At 38.0% G+C, this 19,082-nt stretch overlaps 3 protein-coding genes across 3 annotated transcripts; 2 read left to right on the top strand and 1 right to left on the bottom strand.

Moving 5' to 3' along the window:
* Window positions 1-251: 251 nt before the first annotated feature.
* LOC109161831 (LRR receptor-like serine/threonine-protein kinase RCH1) lies at window positions 252-4,731 on the bottom strand. The gene is made up of 2 exons (XM_019310366.1): window positions 1,614-4,731; window positions 252-914 (listed from the first exon to the last, which is right to left on the bottom strand). The coding sequence occupies exons 1-2, from the start codon at window positions 4,534-4,536 to the stop codon at window positions 400-402; spliced, it is 3,438 nt and encodes a 1,145-aa protein (XP_019165911.1). The 5' UTR covers window positions 4,537-4,731; the 3' UTR covers window positions 252-399.
* A 6,195-nt stretch (window positions 4,732-10,926) lies between these two features.
* LOC109161893 lies at window positions 10,927-12,885 on the top strand. The gene is made up of 4 exons (XM_019310462.1): window positions 10,927-11,303; window positions 12,058-12,119; window positions 12,217-12,321; window positions 12,543-12,885. Exons 1-4 carry the CDS (start codon window positions 11,069-11,071, stop codon window positions 12,672-12,674), a joined length of 534 nt encoding a protein of 177 aa, XP_019166007.1. The 5' UTR covers window positions 10,927-11,068; the 3' UTR covers window positions 12,675-12,885.
* Window positions 12,886-16,375: 3,490 nt separating this feature from the next.
* Window positions 16,376-18,874, top strand: LOC109161859 (putative kinase-like protein TMKL1). The gene is made up of 2 exons (XM_019310403.1): window positions 16,376-17,897; window positions 18,067-18,874. Exons 1-2 carry the CDS (start codon window positions 16,529-16,531, stop codon window positions 18,702-18,704), a joined length of 2,007 nt encoding a protein of 668 aa, XP_019165948.1. The 5' UTR covers window positions 16,376-16,528; the 3' UTR covers window positions 18,705-18,874.
* The last annotated feature ends 208 nt before the right edge of the window (window positions 18,875-19,082 follow it).

Consider the following 19,082-nt stretch of genomic DNA (forward strand, 5'->3'; position numbering starts at 1 on the left):
AATTTGCGGTACTAGACATGACCCCTTTACCGGTCATGCCTAACAATTGCTCCAATCAATTTTAATTGTTGGCCAAAAGTTATAGTTAGTAGTGAAGAAGTAAATTATTTCTTTACTTTCACCATCACATTGTTCGAGATAAATGTTAAGCCCTAAGAACTTTACCGACCTCTGTCCAATAATCCCCAGTCATCGGGTACTTAGACATGACCTGGCCCTGCCCAATACCTAGATCATCTGTATGGGCCATATAGTATACTAAATTGCTAAGTATACTTAAACTTGAAATTCACACTATGATTCATCTTCTTGAAATGAACTAAAACATTGAACAACCAAGTAATTAAAATGAACAACAACTTCAATATATTCATCTGTTTGATCAGCAATCTCTATAGTCTATTTAAACCCAAGCCTGCTGGTATTAGACGACGAAGAATGCAACAATGAGGATGCAGAAAAGCTCGTATTATTACTCTGCAAGTACAAGCTCTGCATTTTCTCCGACGGCCCTCCGCCGCCGCCGCCGCAGCTCTTATTCTGATCACCTTCCGACGACCCTTTCAGGAGGAGCATGTCCTCAACTTTCAACGCCTCCTCTCTCTCCTGCCTTATTTCTTTGAGCATCGCCGCCACATCCTTCATGGTTGGCCGGTCGTCCGGGGAAGGATTTACACACAGCACCGCCACGCCTAGGGTTTGCATCATTTCCTCAATCTCCGATTCCGGCCTGGCCCTAAGGCTGCCGTCTAGAACCTCCACGCCGCCTCTTTTCTGCCGTACCCAATCCACTATGTGAGCCCCGTCGGGGATCGTCGGATCTATGGGCTGTTTGCCGGTTAACACTTCCAGAACCACCACCCCGTAGCTATAAACGTCGCTTTTCTCTGTGATTTTCATCATGTATCCGTACTCTGCGACTCACAATTGAATTATGTAAGTACAAGCTGTCAAAATGTCTACATTTTGTGTTTAAAATTTTTCAATTAGCATATAAACTCGTTGTGATTAAGCGAGAATGTACATTAGGTAAATCACGATTTTAATTGGTAACTAATCAGAATGATGTAAACAAGCTTAAATGATTCATAGTTAATTAACTTAAACACTAATAGGTCGCTCCTACTGAAAGTCAAACTTAAAATAATTACTATACTAACAATTGCCTAACCAACTTGGCATGACAAAGAAGTAAATCAGTTTAAATTGTCCATGATTAGCTCAAGGCTACTCTTACGAGAGTTTAACTTAAAAGTTGTGATTACTGTTGAGCATATAATCATTAATGTGCAATCCAACTATTAACTTATACTTTTAGTTGAGATCGAACACATGTTTCAATTTGGTATCAGAGTCATGAGTTCCAGTCTAACTATGGTTGTAACTATGGCCCACTCGGAGTCAAACTTGAAACTTGTGGTCGCACTCGAAGTCACTGAGTCAACCACCTAACCAACTTGGTATGGCAAACTAGGTAAACCAACTTATAATGCTCATAATTGACTGATTTAAACTAAGAAGACTAACATAAAACATGTGATTATCAATCCAACCGCTTAAGCAATTTGGTTGGGGTTACCCTTTTGTGTATAAAATTTAGAATTCTAGCTAACCTGGTGCGATGTATCCATAAGATCCGGCTACGGTGCTGGAGGATCTGGCGAAGTCTCCATCACTAACAAGCTTTGCAAGCCCAAAATCCGCAATGTAGGGCTCAAAATCAAGACCAACTAGGATGTTATTGGCCTTGATGTCTCTATGAACAATGGGGGGAGTACAATCATGGTGCAAATAAGCCAGGCCCTGAGCTGAGCCAAGAACAATCTTGTACCTCAACTCCCATTCCAAGCATCCCCCACTCTTCTCATGAAGCACACTCCCCAGGCTCCCATTAGGCATATAATCATACATAAGCAACCTCGTATTCTGGTTCCTGCAGCATCCCAGGAATCTAACAATGTTCTTGTGTCGGATCGAGCCAAGAGTGTTCACCTCGGTTGAAAACGAGTCCCTGATATATGCACTGATACCAAACTGATTGGCGTAGCCACTCGCTAGAGAGCTCGGCCATAGTTTCTTGACTGCGATCACTTCGCCATTGCTGAGTTCTGCCCGGTAAACAACCCCGGAGCAGCCTTTTCCGATGACATTGGATTCAACCAGGCATTTTAGAACATCATCAACTGTGAAATGGAGTTTCTGGAATGGGATAAATTGCCAGGAGCCTGATGAACTCCCTCCTCCCCCCAGCTCAGAATCAGTCCCTTCTTTGCTCATTTTTCTCAGTTTATAAACTGCAATGATTCCAAGAATTGCCAGTGATATAGCTAAAACAGCAAGAAGTGCAATTGCCAGCTTAAGTCTCCAGGATCGAGCCACGATTCTCATTCCTTGAACTCCAGAATTGGTCAAGAAGCACGGTTCTCGTCCCCGAGAACACAGCCCTGGATTGCCAGCAAATTCCCGGGCTGATAACTGCCTAAACAGCTTGCTGTCAGGGAGGTAGCCTGTGAAGTTGTTGAAGGAGACGTTGAGGGAGACGAGGTTTTCGAGCCCGGAAAGTGGGATTAGATCTCCTCCTAGGTTGTTGTGTGATAAATCCAGGACTGAGAGTCTTTTCAGTGCAGAAATCTGGGGTGGGATTGTCCCTGCCAAGGCATTCCAGCTCAAGTTTAAGGCTATATCAAGTGCCTGAATGTCAAACAGTTCTACCGGGATGCTGCCCGAGAGTTCATTGCTGCTTAGATCAAGCAATTCCAGGGTTGAGCAATTGCCAAGCCCCGAAGGGATCGAACCCACGAAAGAATTCCCACCAAGTAACAGTCTGTTAAGGGAAGAAAGAAAGCCATAGCTAGATGGAATCTGGCCTGAAAAATTGTTCACAGAAAAGTCCAAAATCTGAAGCTTTCTTAGAGAAGATAAAGATTCTGGCAGACTGCCAGTGAGGGTATTGTTAGCAAGATTCAACAGTTGTAGTTCTCTGCAATTCCCAATTTCATCAGGAACAGATCCAGTAAGAAGGTTATCAGAGATGTCAAGAAAGCTAAGATTATCAAGAAATCCTATTTCTGCAGGAATCTCTCCACTAATCTTATTACCCACAAGTCTTAACCTTATGAGAGAGCTACAGTTCCCAATCTCAGGTGGAATAGACCCTGAAATGTAATTAGAAATCAACAGAAATTTTGTCAGATTTTTCAACTCAAAAAGGCCTGAAGGCAAGCTACCATTGAGAGAGTTGTGGGACAAGTCCAGAGCTTGAAGGCTTCTGCAACTGGCTAATTCTGGAGGGATGTTTCCTTCTAGCCTGTTTTGCCAGGCAAACAAGACTGTTAGATCTGTTAACAACCCGAGCTCGGGGGGAATCGTTCCAGATATCTGATTAGTATCCACCTGCAACTCCATCAGTTTTGTGGCATTTGAAAGAACAGGTGGGATTGAGCCTGAGAAATTGTTGTTACTGAGCATTAACTCCTGCAGATTTGTAAGGTTCCCAAAGGACCAGGGAATGCTCCCAGTGATGAAATTCAAAGAAAGATCAAGAATGATCAAGTTTTTGCAGTTCCCAATCTTTTCTGGGATACCTCCAACAAGATTGTTCTGCCATAACAGTGCCTTCTCAAGCTTCTGAAGCTTTCCCAGCTCTGCTGGGAGAGAACCTGAGAGATCATTTTCATATAAATACAAGTCTACAAGCTCTGAACAGTTCCCAATCTCTGGTGGGATTTTCCCAGAAATCATTGTTGTGTACACTGACAGAACTTTAAGGTTTGAAAGCTTCCCCAATGTTGCAGGCAGGCTGCCGGAAACTTTGGTGTCAGCTAAGCCCAGAACTGTTAAGCTCCGGCAATCCCCAATCTCATCCGGGATTTTTCCGGTGATCTCTTTGTTCCCTCCGGCTCGAATCACTTCCAATCCAGCAAGCTTCCCCAGCTCAACAGGAATGTTCCCACTAAGCTCATTGTCATATATGTAGAGATTCTGCAGATTTATGCAGTTCCCAAGCTCTGCAGGGATTTCTCCAGTAAGGTAGTTGGAATTCAAGATCAAATTCTGGAGATTTGTGAGTTTTCCAACAGTTCTGGGAATGCTACCCACAAGACTATTTGAGCTGAGATCAATGGTTTTGAGTGAAATGCAGTCCCCAATATCAAGTGGAATAGTCCCAGTCAAATTAACCCCAGAAAGAACGAGTCTTTCTAGGGATTTAAGAGAGGAGAGATTGGCAGGGAAGGGGATAGTAAGCTGAATGGAGTTAACAAAAATGGCAGTAACAAGATTATCAGAAGAACAGAATATGTAAGACCAGTGACAGGGGTTTGGGTCTTTAGGGTTCCAATCTGAGATTGCAGGAGGGGGTGAAGGGCTCTGATGAAGCCATGAAAACAGCACCAGAGCTTCATTGATATCTGCAGAAGCTGCAGAATAAGAAAAAGAAGAAGAAGCACAAGAAAGGAGAAGGGTACTAGTGAGGAAGATGAAGATGGGATTGTGGGTTGAGGGATTCAAGAATTGCCTCATTATCTGCATTGGCATCAAATCCCCAAATTCACTCTTCTTGATATTGCATTGGGGGAATCTCTCTAGTCTCTACCTCTTTGGGGTTTGTTTTTTGGAACTCACTCAATTTGGAGTAGATGAGTAGAATAGATGATACTGCTACGTGCTGTTTTAGCCATCTAGCTTTGCATGGAAGCAAGAGAAAAAGAAACAAGGGTAGTAACCCTAGGCGACTCGTTATTTACCTCGTTCTTGAACAGGATTCTGATCGCTTAGGATTAATCTGACGTAAGCTGAAAACCTAATGTATTTAAAGAGACAATGAGTGAAAATTAGGGATTAATTTGGACTCACGATTTACCTCCTCCAACGACTCTTGAACAGGGTTAATTTGGTGTAAGTTTGAAACCTAATTTATCGGACAAAGAAAAGAAGAAAGAATAGAAAAGAGGCCACAATTATAATAATAGGGTTATTCATGATATCCAAGTGTATACACCACCATCTTCTTCACCTCGGGGTTCTGTGTGTTTGCTCAACTTTCTGGTTTTTGTTTTATTTTAGGGTTTATAGTAGTACTAGTCTATTGTAGATTTGTAGCACACTATTTGATTTTGAAAGATGGTGAGCAGATGACACCATGTGTTGCTGCATTGTTTTCCTCAAAACTTCAATCACTAACATAGGTGGTCTTGTGCTGCCTTGGTACCTGAACCCAACCCCCTCCCCTTACGCTTTAAACTCGAGAGTTTCAACTTCTTGCCCGCACGAGATTAGTTTACTGGTTCAGTAGGCAGTATTTAAGAGAAGAGACCGATGTTTGAATTTTGACAGTCACAGTGAACAGATTTCTTGTGCGCACCGGCATTTAGCCATGTCTGTTGAGCCATTGAGTCACCCGAAGTGTGGGGATTATGCTCAAAATAGACAGATCCCTTGTGCGCATCGACATTTGACCCTGTCTGCTGAGCTATTAAGTCACTATAATTTACATCTTTTTAAATGCTCGGTCGAATCGAGGTGTGAGGGCCTTTGGGGTTGGTGATTCAACCTTTGGGAGAAGAAGATTATGAACCTTGTTCTTGTGAACTATATTTCATTGAAACGAAATTATGTTTTGGGGAATCATTTGTCTTTCTCTCCACTTTTTCAGTTTTTTTTTTTTTTTTTTTTTTTTTTTTTTTTTGCAATTTCCAACAAAACTTGGTTGAAAACAAGGCAACAGCCCTCTTCAGACAGCTAAAACACAGAAAACTTAGCAGTAACAGAAAAGTAGTCAAAGTATGGGGGCATACCCTTAAGTTAAACACAAGAATCATTTTACTAACACAATAATTTGGTAAATGGACTATTAACATTTACTCAGAGTTTAAACTCTTGTACAGGTATAGTTATATGCCCTATTAAAAAGTTATCTGTCAAGTCGAACATGACTCCCTCTCCCTCTGAAATATTTCAAATATTTTTGGAATTATTTAATTTTTTAAATGAGGGAATTAGTTGAGAGTAGCAAAAAAATTGCAAAAAAAAAAAAGAAAGAAAAATAAAGTTGCAGATTTTAAGGGTGAACCATGTGATGCAGGCTTGATTTTCAACCATAATTCTGACGACACCTTTATTTAGTGGGTGAAATGGGACGCATATGTAATATGGAGTAGAATAGTAAGTTGTTTGTGACCATTTCATTTTAGTTAATTAGAGAATTAATTTGATAATTATAAAGTGATTTTAATATTTTTTTTAGAATTATCTATTGATTTTTTTTTCTCTTCAGAAAAAAAAAACTAAAAAAAACTATTGACTTTTTAAATTTGAAGTGATGAGCTATGACAATATGAACGATCTAAATTAATTTATTTTTTTATGATTCTTTATTGATTATGGTCATAAGCGGACTTTCCTGTAAACCAATCAATAACAGGTTGTTAAAAGAGTTAATTTCAACGGAGGTCTCGTATTTGGTGTCAATTTAAATTTTAGTTTTGGACTATAGTATTTTGGACACGTTAGGTCCTTTCAATGACTTTTTATGTGAAACCCTATTTTAGACAATAATATTATCGTTTTTTCAATTTTTTTAATTATTTTTCTAATGAGTTAATTTCAATGGATGTCTAATGACAATTTCAAATTTAGTCCCACATAACCATTTTGCTATTTAACACCTCATACTATAATATTTTAGACACTTTTGGTTCTTCCAATGAAATCATATCTTAGAAAAATGGTATTTTCCAATGACAAAGAAAAAGCTTTTTTTTTTTTTTTTTTTTGAAATAAATGTCAAATAAGTCCATCTACTACTGCGAAATGCTCAATTCCCACCACGAACTAAATTAAGTGTCAAATAGGTCAATCTACCAGCTAAATTTGTTCAATTAGCTTTTTTTTACATGTTACCTATTTATTAATTATTAATAAATAAATAAATAAAATAATTGAAAAAATAAGATAATATCAGCCACCGGCTGCCCATCACAGACAGTCGTGGCTGTCCGGCTATCCTCGCCGGACAGCTGGTGGCTGATATTATCTTCTTTTTTTTTTTAATTATTTTATTATTATTATTATTTTAATAATTAATAAATAGGTAACATGTTGGTAACCTGTAAAAAAAATTAATTGAACAAATTTAGCTGGTAGATGGGCCTATTTGACATTTAATTTAGTTCGTGGTGGGGATTGAGCACTTCGCAGTAGTAGATGGACCTATTTGACACTTGTGCCTTTTTTTTTTTTTTTTTTTTTTTTTTTTTTTTTTTTTTTTTTTTGCTATAGCTATAGTAGCCAAAACAATACAATAGCGTTAGACTTAAGCCGACTAGGTGGCGATATCCTGAGCTCTACAATTGCATTGCAAAATGAACCCCGCACCCGGAGGTTCTCATGTACTCTGTATCGCCAATGACAAATGACGATTTGGGGTCGAGTTGAAAGAGGTGAAGAAGATGGTGCACTCTAAGGCTAAAGGGACGAAGGTCGAAAAAAAAATCAACAATAGAAAATCGAAAACTTTAAAAAAATTGAATAGATGAAAATGACATTGCCTAAAATAAAGTTTCATCGGAAAACAAATTGTTTAAAATATGATCGTATGAGTTGTTAAATGACAATTTTTTCAAAAAAAAAAAGAGTTGTTAAATGACAAAAACGATTATCTTGCACTAAATTTGAAATTGCTACAAAAAACAAGGGATTTGCACGAGAATTAATTAATTGGGAAAATAATAATAATAATAATTATTGAAGAGATAAAAATACATTTGTTTAAAATATGATTTCAAGAGAAAAGTCATCCGAAGAATCATCGAAAATATGATAGTCTAAAATTTTAAATGACAAAAAAGAATCTAGAATTAAATTTGAAATTATCACCAAAGATAAAGAAAGTTGTGTGAAAAATTAATTCGTTGTTAAAATAAATAAATAATTAGTGCATAGAGAGGCTGTAAAATAAACAATATACATATAGTAGCAATGGCAGGGAATGGGAAAGTTAAATATAGCTGTCCATGCCCATAGTTCTAAGAGCTTGCCTTGGGAACATCCATTTTTGGAATCTTTTCCTTTTGTTTTGTCAACAATAATATCACTTTGACACTTTCACCCCTCCCCACCCCCACCCCCACCCCTTCCCCGAGGGCCGAGACCCTAACCCGCCACCTTTTCAAAATGGGAATTAATAATAGCATTTACTTTGTATACTTTACTACATTATTGTACCTTTTTTTTACAAATAAAAAATGTATGAACAATATATTAGAGCAACCTCAACTATTATAAATTTTTGTCAGATTTTTTGACACATAAGAGAGGTGAAAGAGAAAAAAGAAATGAAAAAAAAAAACAAATAAACAAAAAAAAAAATTTTGTCTATTAACGCGTCCAATCTAGGGATGACAATGTGCCCCGTCTCCGTAGGGGATGAGGACGGGGACGGGGAAAAATTTTGAGGATCGGAGACGGGGATGGAAAACTTTTTAAATTCCCCGCGGGGGACGGGGATACCCCTCCCCGCCCCGCCCCGTCCCCGAAAATTAAAAAATATATATATTATATATTATATTTGGAATTAGGAATTAGATTATTAGTTATTTAGTTAATTAGCTTTATTAGATTTTAAAATTAAAATTTAAAACACACTCAATATTATTTAACTATTCAAACACTATGTATATATTTGATGAATTGAAATTTGGAATATATTCAATATTGATTACATTGCATACACTGTGAATATTGAATGTGTATATATTGGATTAATTAGATTATTAAAATATATTGACTATGGATTTCAATTTTTTTGTTTTTTATTTTAAAAAGTTGTATTACTTCCACACATTGACTTTGGGTTGATCGGGATGGGGATTCCCCGTCCTCGCCAAATTTCCCGCGGGGACGGGAGACGGGAAATTTTTTTAATTTCCCGCCGGGGACGGAGATGAGGTCAGGGTCGCAAGGACGGGGATGGGGAGTATACTCCCCGCTCCCGCCCCGCCCCGTTGCCATCCATAGTCCAATCAGCACGTACAATGCACGTGCTCATTGGGCACAATTCATGCACGCAACACACACCAACAAATCATCTTCTTCAATTTTCTCTCTCTTGCGATTTGCACAAAAAATTCATCTTTGCAAAGTCATTCTACTCTCTCTCTCTCTCTCTCTCTCTCTCTCTCTCTCTCTCTCTCTCTCTCAAGTGTGCAAACACCCCCCAACAATTGCTATTGTGGATGCTCTTAAAAAAATGTTTCATTAAGGTGACAATTGATAATGCATAAAGTGGTATATATATAATACAACCACAAGTATGTTTGATTGTCCTAAATAATGTCATCACTAGTGTTACTGTGTTAGAGGTGGCTAAACCCTAAATTGATGACCTATGTGGCCTCGGCTTCGTAAAAACGAGCTTAGGCCTTGTCTTAACAAGGTCAATCTTGATTTTCTTCAAGCTGGTTATAGCCCTCTAATGAGTCAACCCCGAGTTAGCATGAGATGAAAAAATCATATAAAATTTTCAAAATTTTGTAAAATTGAATTAAAAACGTGACCTTATTATAAGTACAATTTTCAAGCATTTTAGAGGACAATCAAGCCTTTCTAGCCCCGAGTCAATTTAGAGTTGATTTAATATTGAATTGTTTCATGGTCACTTTTACTATCAACAATACTTAGTAGTTAGTAGAATTTGACATACATGCGTAGTAGTACTAGTTACAAAAATTTTGTTTATAAAAAAATGTAAGAATATCGGTCAAATAAACTCCTAAAAATATACTCAATGGTGCAATTAGCATCTCAATCTATAAAAAAACTCAAACTGAACCCATCAATTTATCAAATTACTGCAATCCACCCTATTAATATGTATTCCCTGACACCCTGTAAACTTTCAATTAAACATGAAATATCACCACTGTTGTTGCCAATTGCCACCGCCACCGCCACCGTGGACTTCTTATGCGAAAGGTGACAGTTGTCGCCTCCTTTCCGAGTGGAAGGAGGTGGCGGCGTTTTTTCCTCCTTTCATTATGTTAGGAGGCAAGCCGGTGCCTTTTTTCATATTAGAAGGAGGCAAGATTTCACATCCTTTCAATTCAGAAGGAGACTGCATGGGGCATAATTCCGCTCCTTCCATATCGGAAGGATGCTGTGAACGTCACCAATTTTTATTTTTACTTATCATTAATCAAAGTTCAAGTGTACAATTGAACCTTTTAAAGTTAGAGGGCCTAATTATTTTTTTACAAAAATCGAAGGGTATATTTGATCATTTTCTAAACAAATTGTGGTCATATGCAAGAATTAGCCCAGTCGTTATATTATAGACCGCGGTGCATGTGCACCGCGGTAAAAACGGGACCGTTTCTTTAAGTAAAGAAACGGTCCGCCCTTAGAGTTCACGGAGTCCGCTTGTTTGGTGTATTAAACACTAACTGACACTACAGTATATCTAAACCGACACTGCAGTTATATCAAAATGATACTGTAGTTATATTGAAATGAAACTGCAGTGTATATAAATGAAACTGAATAACATTTCACATATTTGAGTGTATATTGTACAATGAAGCTGTAATTATATCAAAATGATCATGTAGTTGTGTTTTAATGAAACTATAGTGTATATAAAATAAAATTAAATAACATTTTCACATATTTGAGTCTATAAATATCGAATGAAACTATAGTTATATCGAAATGAAACTGTAGTTGTGTTGAACTGAAACTGCAGTGTATACAAAATGACACTGAATAACAGAGTTATTTTTTGCAAAAGGGTGCGAAACGGCGAAAACAAACACTGTTTATTTTCATTTAAAAAAAAAGACGCGCGATGCATAATCGATTATGCACCGCGGTGCATAATATAATTTGCCGAATTAGCCCATACCGAGCTGGGCCTCTTCATCATAGGTAAAATTCGTAAGAGTTCATGTGAGGCCCAACATGGCCCACCACTTCAAGCCTGTTAAGTCCAGTAAACAAAATCTAAACATGAAACAGTTGAAATTTTCCATTTCTCATTGCCACAAAAACAAATTCGAGCTCGAGCAATATAATAATGGCTTCCATCGCTATCTTCCATAGAATTCTTTGCAGTACATCGCCTTCATGTTTACACCCAAAAAGTCACCAGAGAAATCGAGCCTTACCATCTCAGTTTCTTTCTTCAAACTCTCTGCTCAAGCTGAAGAAGCAAACCGCCTTCTCAACTGTACGATTCAGGAAGCTTAACAGCCGTAGATTTCAGGCACAACCTTCCTTCATCTACGCTGTCCAGTCCAATTTCCTTAAAGGTATCACCGCCTGCAAACTATTTACTCCGTTTGAATCTGCTTTCGAGAGCTTTTGATTGAAAATTGAATGTCGAGGAGGTAGTTTGCGGTGTTTCTCTTCTTCTTTACTAGGTATTCTGTTCAATTCTGATGCTTAGAAATGGAATTTTCATGGCTCCTGAGAATATTGTGTTTTCCAGTTGAATATGAATACCTGAAAAGTCTGAGTTAGTATATGTGTTCATCAGTTACAGTAGAATCATAAAGAAATTTTTTGTGGTTGCATCGATTGGAAGGAAGGAATGAATGATGTTGACATGGTACTAGTAGGAAGGTAGAATTTTTAAAAATGATGATTTAAAGATTTTTCTATGGATGCTTGGAGAGAATGAAAACATGGCACTAGAAGTAGGAGAGCTAAGCTTGTATAGACATGCTAGAGTGAAGCTTTCTGAGTTGTGACTGATATTGTGTTAAAGAATGGGAAAATGAGATGTATTTCGAATATGAGTGTGTACTAAGAGAGCATTCATCATTGAGTACTACTTTGCCAGGACAATCAATTTTATCGTTTCGCAACAAATTCAGAATTCAGATCCTCGTGGTTTATTCTGGAATTCTAAATTTGCTGCTAAAATACTATTCCGTGTCTAATAGTGCTTCAAACAATGTGGAGGTCGGCAAGGATGGAGTTTAATCTTTTCATAACAAATTCAAATTGTTGCTTATTCTGGAATTCTAATTTGCTGCTAAAATACTCTTCTGTGTCAAATAGTGATTCAAACGGTGTGGAGGGTTGGCAAGGATGGAATTGATGCCGGAACTAACCTGGTGCCTGTAAGTTGGGTTTTGTTGAACCATCAATCTTGTAATTACTCAATATATGTTCCACACTAAGCTGTTTTGTTTATGCATTTATCTTTTTGGTTGCAAGGATTCTATCCCAAGACCATTGGCTAGAATATCTGTCACCGTAGTTGCTGTTACCTTTGCACTCTTTCTGCTCAAATCGTTCCTCTCTACTGCCTTCTTTGCATTGGTATGCTTTCTCCTGCCCTGGTACACTTTCATGTTCTTACTGTGCCAAAAATCCATTTGCTCAACCGTGTTGATATATTGACCTACACCCTTCGTGGATATGATATATTGTACAAGAGTAATCGCCCATTTCTTAATTTTTCAAGTGTGCATCACTTCTTCATATCTGATTGGAGCTTGCTATATTGGATAAATAATTTGTACTCAATTCATGTTGAATAGGCCACAATGGGAGTGATATATTTTGCATTCATAGCCTTAAACAAGGATGAAAGCCCAAGAGTAGATGGCAAAACAACTTCAGTGGATGAGAGTCTAGAAGAGGCAAGAAGAATCATGGATAAGTACAAATAACAAATGCAAGATGGCGGCCATGCAACAGAATCTGTGGTTCTCAGCTCAAAATGTAAAGATTTCTTCGACTCTAGATCATGAAATGATGAGTATATTTCTTTGAATATTTTGGACATGACAACAGTAGAAGTATATTTTATTGAACTTAAAATCTTGAACTTGTACACAGTAGAAATTGTTCCTCTATATACACTTCTACAGAGATTGAAAGGAGAAGTCTTTAGGTGCTGCTATATGTACACAATTCTTTCCTTCCAATCCAAAACTCAACAGAAAACTAGAACCCAGTTCCATGCCAGACATTTCTAAACAAAACCATATTGGGACAACCCCAGCTAAATTTATCAAACTTGGTAACCACAAGGTTACAAGTTCAACTATTAGCAAGAGCGGCCTATTAGCTTTCTTGGTTTTAGCTGGTTGGCTATGGACAATCTAGGCTAATTTACTTGTGGTTACAAGGCAGGCTAATTGACTATGGGCAATCTAAACTGATTTACCTCCTTGGTGGTCACAAAGCGAGGTTTAGCCGATGCCCACCCACTTGGAAGCCTGATTGCGGGTTTCCTCGTCACTAAAAACACAAGAAATGGGCAACAGTAATCAAAATCCCTAAACTCAACCCATTATTTCCCTTGATTGTGAAAATGGGTTGAGTACGATGTTGGCGTTAATTAAAGTGGAATCTTTGAGGCGTGGTGAGTACGATGTTGTCATAATTGGATTCATTGACAGAGAAGGAACACCAAACATGCATATATGCCTACTTATTCATATATAGAATCATAGGCTGGCATGCTAAATGTTGGCAAATATTTCATCATTTCAACGACGCTCCGACCCGTATAAATGCACGCTTATTTAACACTTTCCAGTTTCCTCCCCATGCATATATTAGTGACATTCATGATTCATGTATGTGTCAATGTGTTCTTTGGGTAAACGTATTTTATGATATTAGTTGATAAATAACAATAAGGACATAAATCAATACAATTAACTTACTAATAGTTCATAAGTTCAAATTAAACAACGTCAATAGACAACTCAATAGAAGAATCAAACTTGAAACTCTGTAATTGTCAAACCAGTTGTTTTATTAATTGGGCTGGAGTTGGTATCGAAATTGAATTTTCTAATTAAGAGGACAATTGATAAACTAACTCAAAGTATAAGGATTATACAACAATAAAGAAAATATTATTGGTACTAGAGAACATACACGATATTGGTACTAGAGAATATACATTATCGATCATGGGATAATATCCCAATTTGTAAGAGAAACATGAATCTAGACTAGTCTATTTTTGTCAATTATAATTTTTTTTTTTATCAATCAACTAACATAACATATTATGATTGAATTAGGTTTATCTTTAGTACAACTATGTAAATATATAATTTAGGACACAATATCACTCAAATAAGGACGACACCAATGTTCGATCGGTTTCTCCTCAATGTCTAACTTATGCGAAATAGGATTACCTTACCGCCTCCCGTACATCTTGAGCTAATCTAGATCACTCTTTAAAGACTAAAACCCAATTTCTCTCCTCTAGCTCATAGGGCCAGAAAGAACATATAAGAGCATCTCCAATAGGAGGATTTTGAATGAGTTTTGCAGGTTGAGTTGCTTATGTGAAAGAGAGGATGAGAGGAAAGATAAGATATTGGGTGCTTGCAGGAAAACTTAATTTTTGAAGAAAATGAATCCTACCCAAAAAAGCAATTCAATTCTTGTGTACGTGAAACATACCAAAAGCACCCAATTAGGCATATTTTTTGTGTACGTCAAATTTTTTTTTTTTTTGTTTTTCCTTCCTATCTCATCTTTTTTTTTTTTTTTTTAATTACACTTGTAAAAACTCCTCAAAAATTATGTCTATTGAGAATATTCTAATATTCTAATGGATAGTTATGCCATGAAACCGTGTTCACCATTCATGGTGAACACGGTCCCAACGGTAATAGTGCACCGTTACTTTTTTTTTTTTTTTTTTTTTTTTTTTTTTTTTTAACCGCGCGACTTTTCTTCTTTATTTTCACATTTTGCGGTTTCACTTCCTTTTCACGCAAGCTTCTTCAACATAATCTCATAAAAAAAAAATTCATAATTTCATAACTGCACATTCATAAATCAATGCTTGCACATTCATAATTGCATGGATTTATGAATGTGCAGTTATGAAATTATGAATTTTCTTTTATGAGATTATGAATTTTTCTATTATGAGATTATGAATTTTCTGTGATGAGATTATGAATTTTCTGTTATAAAATTATGAATTTACAGTACATTCATAATCTCATAACAGAAAATTCATAATCTGACCAAACGCGCGCCATTAACACTACATTATCGAATTTTTTTTCCGTAAAAACGACACCATTTGGATGCATAACCCCGTTCATGGTAAACACGTTTCCAAGGGCATAATTTGCCATATTCTCTAATAAGCTTGACTTAAACTCAAGAAAACCTCGCACAATCATCCGACATTCTGTGGGGCCGTTCGCGTCTTACGTTCTATTCTCTCTTTTAATCGATGATGGTAAAGGCTTTAGGTTTTCTCACCCACGACATCATGGGCCCACCTCTGATACCACGAAGCCCAAAAGGTGTGCATAAGTGGCACGTGTGGGGGCCACGTATCTTAGTCCACAGTGAGACTTTCCTTGAAGAACGTAGCGCTGTGGAGACCCAAGAAGCGGTGTCGTTTTGCAGATTAACGTCTCCTTTAATTTCTCAAACAAACCAAATCCTAGGAAAAGTAAAAACATCCTCAATTCCAACGGCGAGCATGCTGAATTATTAATACTATTCATAATCATCCCATCTTCAACGTTTTGACACGGAAATTAAAGTATAAACATATCACCCTAATTTTCTTTTAAAGCTTGAAAGATAACTGAATAGATAAATAACAATTCTCCTATTAAAATATCATAAATTTAATTCTTGTTAATATATTTTTCAAACAAATATCAATTTTGGTCTCACGAGTATTAACAAAATGACTGTTTTAGTTCACATGTTTAATTCTTATCAATTTTTATCCACGATTATTGTTTTAGTATCAATTTTCATCCATAACTATTGTTTTGTGCCAAATTCATCACGCTGACCACCCATTCGTTTAAGACATGCCAAAATATGAAATTATTAAGGGTAATTTTGTGCTTTTCAAATTAGGATCCCTATTTGAGCATGGATAAAAGAATTTAAGCCCTAAAATCTATCCTAATGCGCAGTTTTCTTCCTCAAATTAAGATAGGATAAAAATGAGAATTGTAAATTGAGATCAATCTTAGGGCTTAAATTCATTTATTTATGCTCAAATTGGCCTTAAGTTGAAATGGATGAAAATATCCTTAAAATTTTTAAATTTCAAAATGTCTTAAATAGATGGATGACCGACGTGATGAATATATAAAAATTTTGAAAACAAAATTTGCCTCTCATTTGTAATTTGTGAACTACGTAGTATTATTCAAAGTACATTCTCAAACAATGATGGTAAATTTTTTTCTTCAGCTAATATTTTAAATTAGTTAATATTTAATAGGTTTACAAAATGAAAACATTTTGTGGTATATGTTAAGTAGTTAAGTAGGTGATTTGGCGCATCAAATGTTACCCAAAAGAAAAAAGTTGAAAATAGAAATGGTTTATCGAATCCGAGTGCAGTTATAGTCAACACTCCACTGTTCTGTCAGCTTTCCCAAAAAGAAAAACCACTCAGAGTCTTCAGGGGAGGGAGAGAGAGAGAGAGAAAGAGAACTCATTTCCACTTTCTTTCCCTTTCCAGTTTTGTTTTCCCATTCTGTGATTCTGATTTGCTTCATTCATGGAGCACCCTCTGAAGCTCCTGGCCTTCTGCATTGTCTTCTTCGCGGGTTCAGCCAAAGGGACCATTTCTTTAGCTTCGGATGTGCAGATTCTTCTGCAGAAAATCAAGCCATCGCTGCAGGGGAAAGGGGAGAATTTGCTGCTATCTTCATGGAACGTTTCGGTTCCTCTCTGCCAATGGAGAGGCCTAAAATGGGTGTTCATTAATGGCACTTCTTTGCTTTGCGACGACTTGTCGTCTCCGCAGTGGACGAGTCTCTCTCTGTACAAAGACGCTTCTCTCCACCTCGCCTCTATTCAGCTCCCCTCCGCTAATCTCTCCGGAGCTCTGCCCAGGGAGATTGGAGAGCTCAATGCGCTCCAAAGCCTCTATCTTGGCGTCAACTCGCTCTCGGGAACCATCCCTTTAGAGCTCGGCTACGCTTCTTCTCTCTCGGATATTGAGCTCAGTGGAAATTCTCTCTCTGGGTCTCTCCCGCCCTCCATTTGGAACCTCTGTGAAAACCTTGTTTCTCTCCGGCTCCACGGTAACTCTCTCTCGGGTTCTCTCCCTGACCCTGCATTATTACCTAATGTTTCTTGCAAGAATCTCAAGTTTCTTGATTTGGGTCACAATATGTTGTCTGGGGATTTCCCTGAGTTTATAACTAGGTTTCATGGGCTAAAGGAGCTTGACCTAGGAAACAACAACCTTGTTGGGTCAATTCCTGGGAGTATAACTGGATTGAGCCTGGAAAAATTGAAACTTTCACACAATAATTTCAGTGGGGTTTTGCCACCAGGTTTTGGGGAATCAAAGTTTGGTGGGGAAGTCTTTGAGGGGAATAACCCTGAGCTATGTGGCCCTCCTTTGAGACCCTGTAATGGAAGCTCAGGGATGAGCCCTGGGGCCATTGCTGGCATTGTGATTGGGCTGATGACTGGGGCAGTGGTGTTGGTGTCATTGTTAATTGGGTATTTCCAAGGGAAGAAGAGGAGGAGAAGCTTGGAAGAAGAAGAAGAAGACGACGAATTTGGGGACGAGGAAGATGAGGAGAATGGAGGAGAGGGGAAGCTGATTTTGTTTCAGGGTGGGGAGCATTTGACACTGGAAGATGTTTTGAATGCAACTGGGCAGGTTATGGAGAAGACGAGTTATGGGACTGTGTATAAGGCGAAGCTGGCTGAGGGAGGAACCATTGCATTGAGGCTGTTGAGAGAAGGGAGTTGTAAGGATAGGAGCTCGTCTTTGCCCGTGATTAGGCAGTTGGGAAAAGTTCGACACGAGAATCTGATTCCATTGAGAGCTTTCTATCAGGGGAAGAGAGGGGAGAAGCTCCTCATTTATGACTTCCTTCCTAACAGAACCCTCCATGATATCTTGCACGGTAAATGCTTAATCTTTTAGCCATTTTACTCATGAATTTACATGCAAAAGGGTGGAAAACGACCCTTTAATCTGTCATTTCTATTTGTGTAGAATACTAGAATAGGCATCTGAGAACATAAACCACATTTTCTGCTAGCCAATGTGTCCTTTGGTTATTTTTGATGCAGAATCTTGGGTGGGGAAGCCAGTATTGAATTGGGCAAGGCGGCACAAAATTGCTCTGGGGATAGCGAGAGGGCTTGCACATCTTCACAGTTTGGAGACACCGATTACCCATGGGAATGTAAGGTCGAAAAATGTTCTGGTGGATGACTTTTTCGTGGCGAGGCTCACAGAGTTCGGGCTTGACAAGATAATGATCCCAGCCATAGCCGATGAGATAGTGTCACTTGCAAAAGCTGATGGTTGCAAGGCACCAGAACTTCAAAAAATGAAGAAATGCAACTCAAGAACCGACGTCTATGCTTTTGGGATCCTACTACTCGAGATTTTGTTGGGCAAGAGGCCCGGGAGAACTGGAAGAAACGGGGAGTTTGTTGATCTGCCTTCTTTAGTAAAAGTGGCGGTTTTGGAGGAAACGACAATGGAGGTGTTTGACATGGAGCTCTTGAAGGGAATAAGGAACCCGATGGAGGAGGGGTTGGTGCAGGCGTTGAAGCTCGCAATGGGTTGCTGTGCCCCGGTGGCTACGGTTAGGCCAAGTATGGAAGAAGTTGTCCGGCAATTAGAGGAGAATAGACCACGGAACAGGTCTGCTTTGTACAGCCCTGCTGAGACTAGGAGTGAAAGCGGTACCCCCTACTGACATTATTATCTTTTTCAATTACATTACGAATATCATTACATCTTAATCCCATGTGAACTTGAGCTAATAGGTTATAGTAGCTTTCTTTCGTTTTGTTTTCGTTATATATATATTTATATTTTGCCAAATTAAGTGTCATTTAGTAAATCCATAGCCTATAAGCTTTGAAATGCCTGCCAGCTTCATGATGCATTATCAATTTGCCATTGCATATTTAACATTATCGAGGTTAAAAAAAGGCATAATAGAGTAACCAAAGAGGATAGTGACAATAATGACAGAAAAGGGTAAAATGCTTTAAAAGAAGAAGTGGAGTGCTCGGTTTGTGGGCTCAAAAAGATCTTTTCTGGATTGGTTCATGGAATAACAATCATTACT

This window comes from Ipomoea nil, unplaced genomic scaffold (genome assembly GCF_001879475.1).
Source record: "Ipomoea nil cultivar Tokyo-kokei standard unplaced genomic scaffold, Asagao_1.1 scaffold0302, whole genome shotgun sequence".
NCBI lineage: Eukaryota > Viridiplantae > Streptophyta > Magnoliopsida > Solanales > Convolvulaceae > Ipomoea > Ipomoea nil.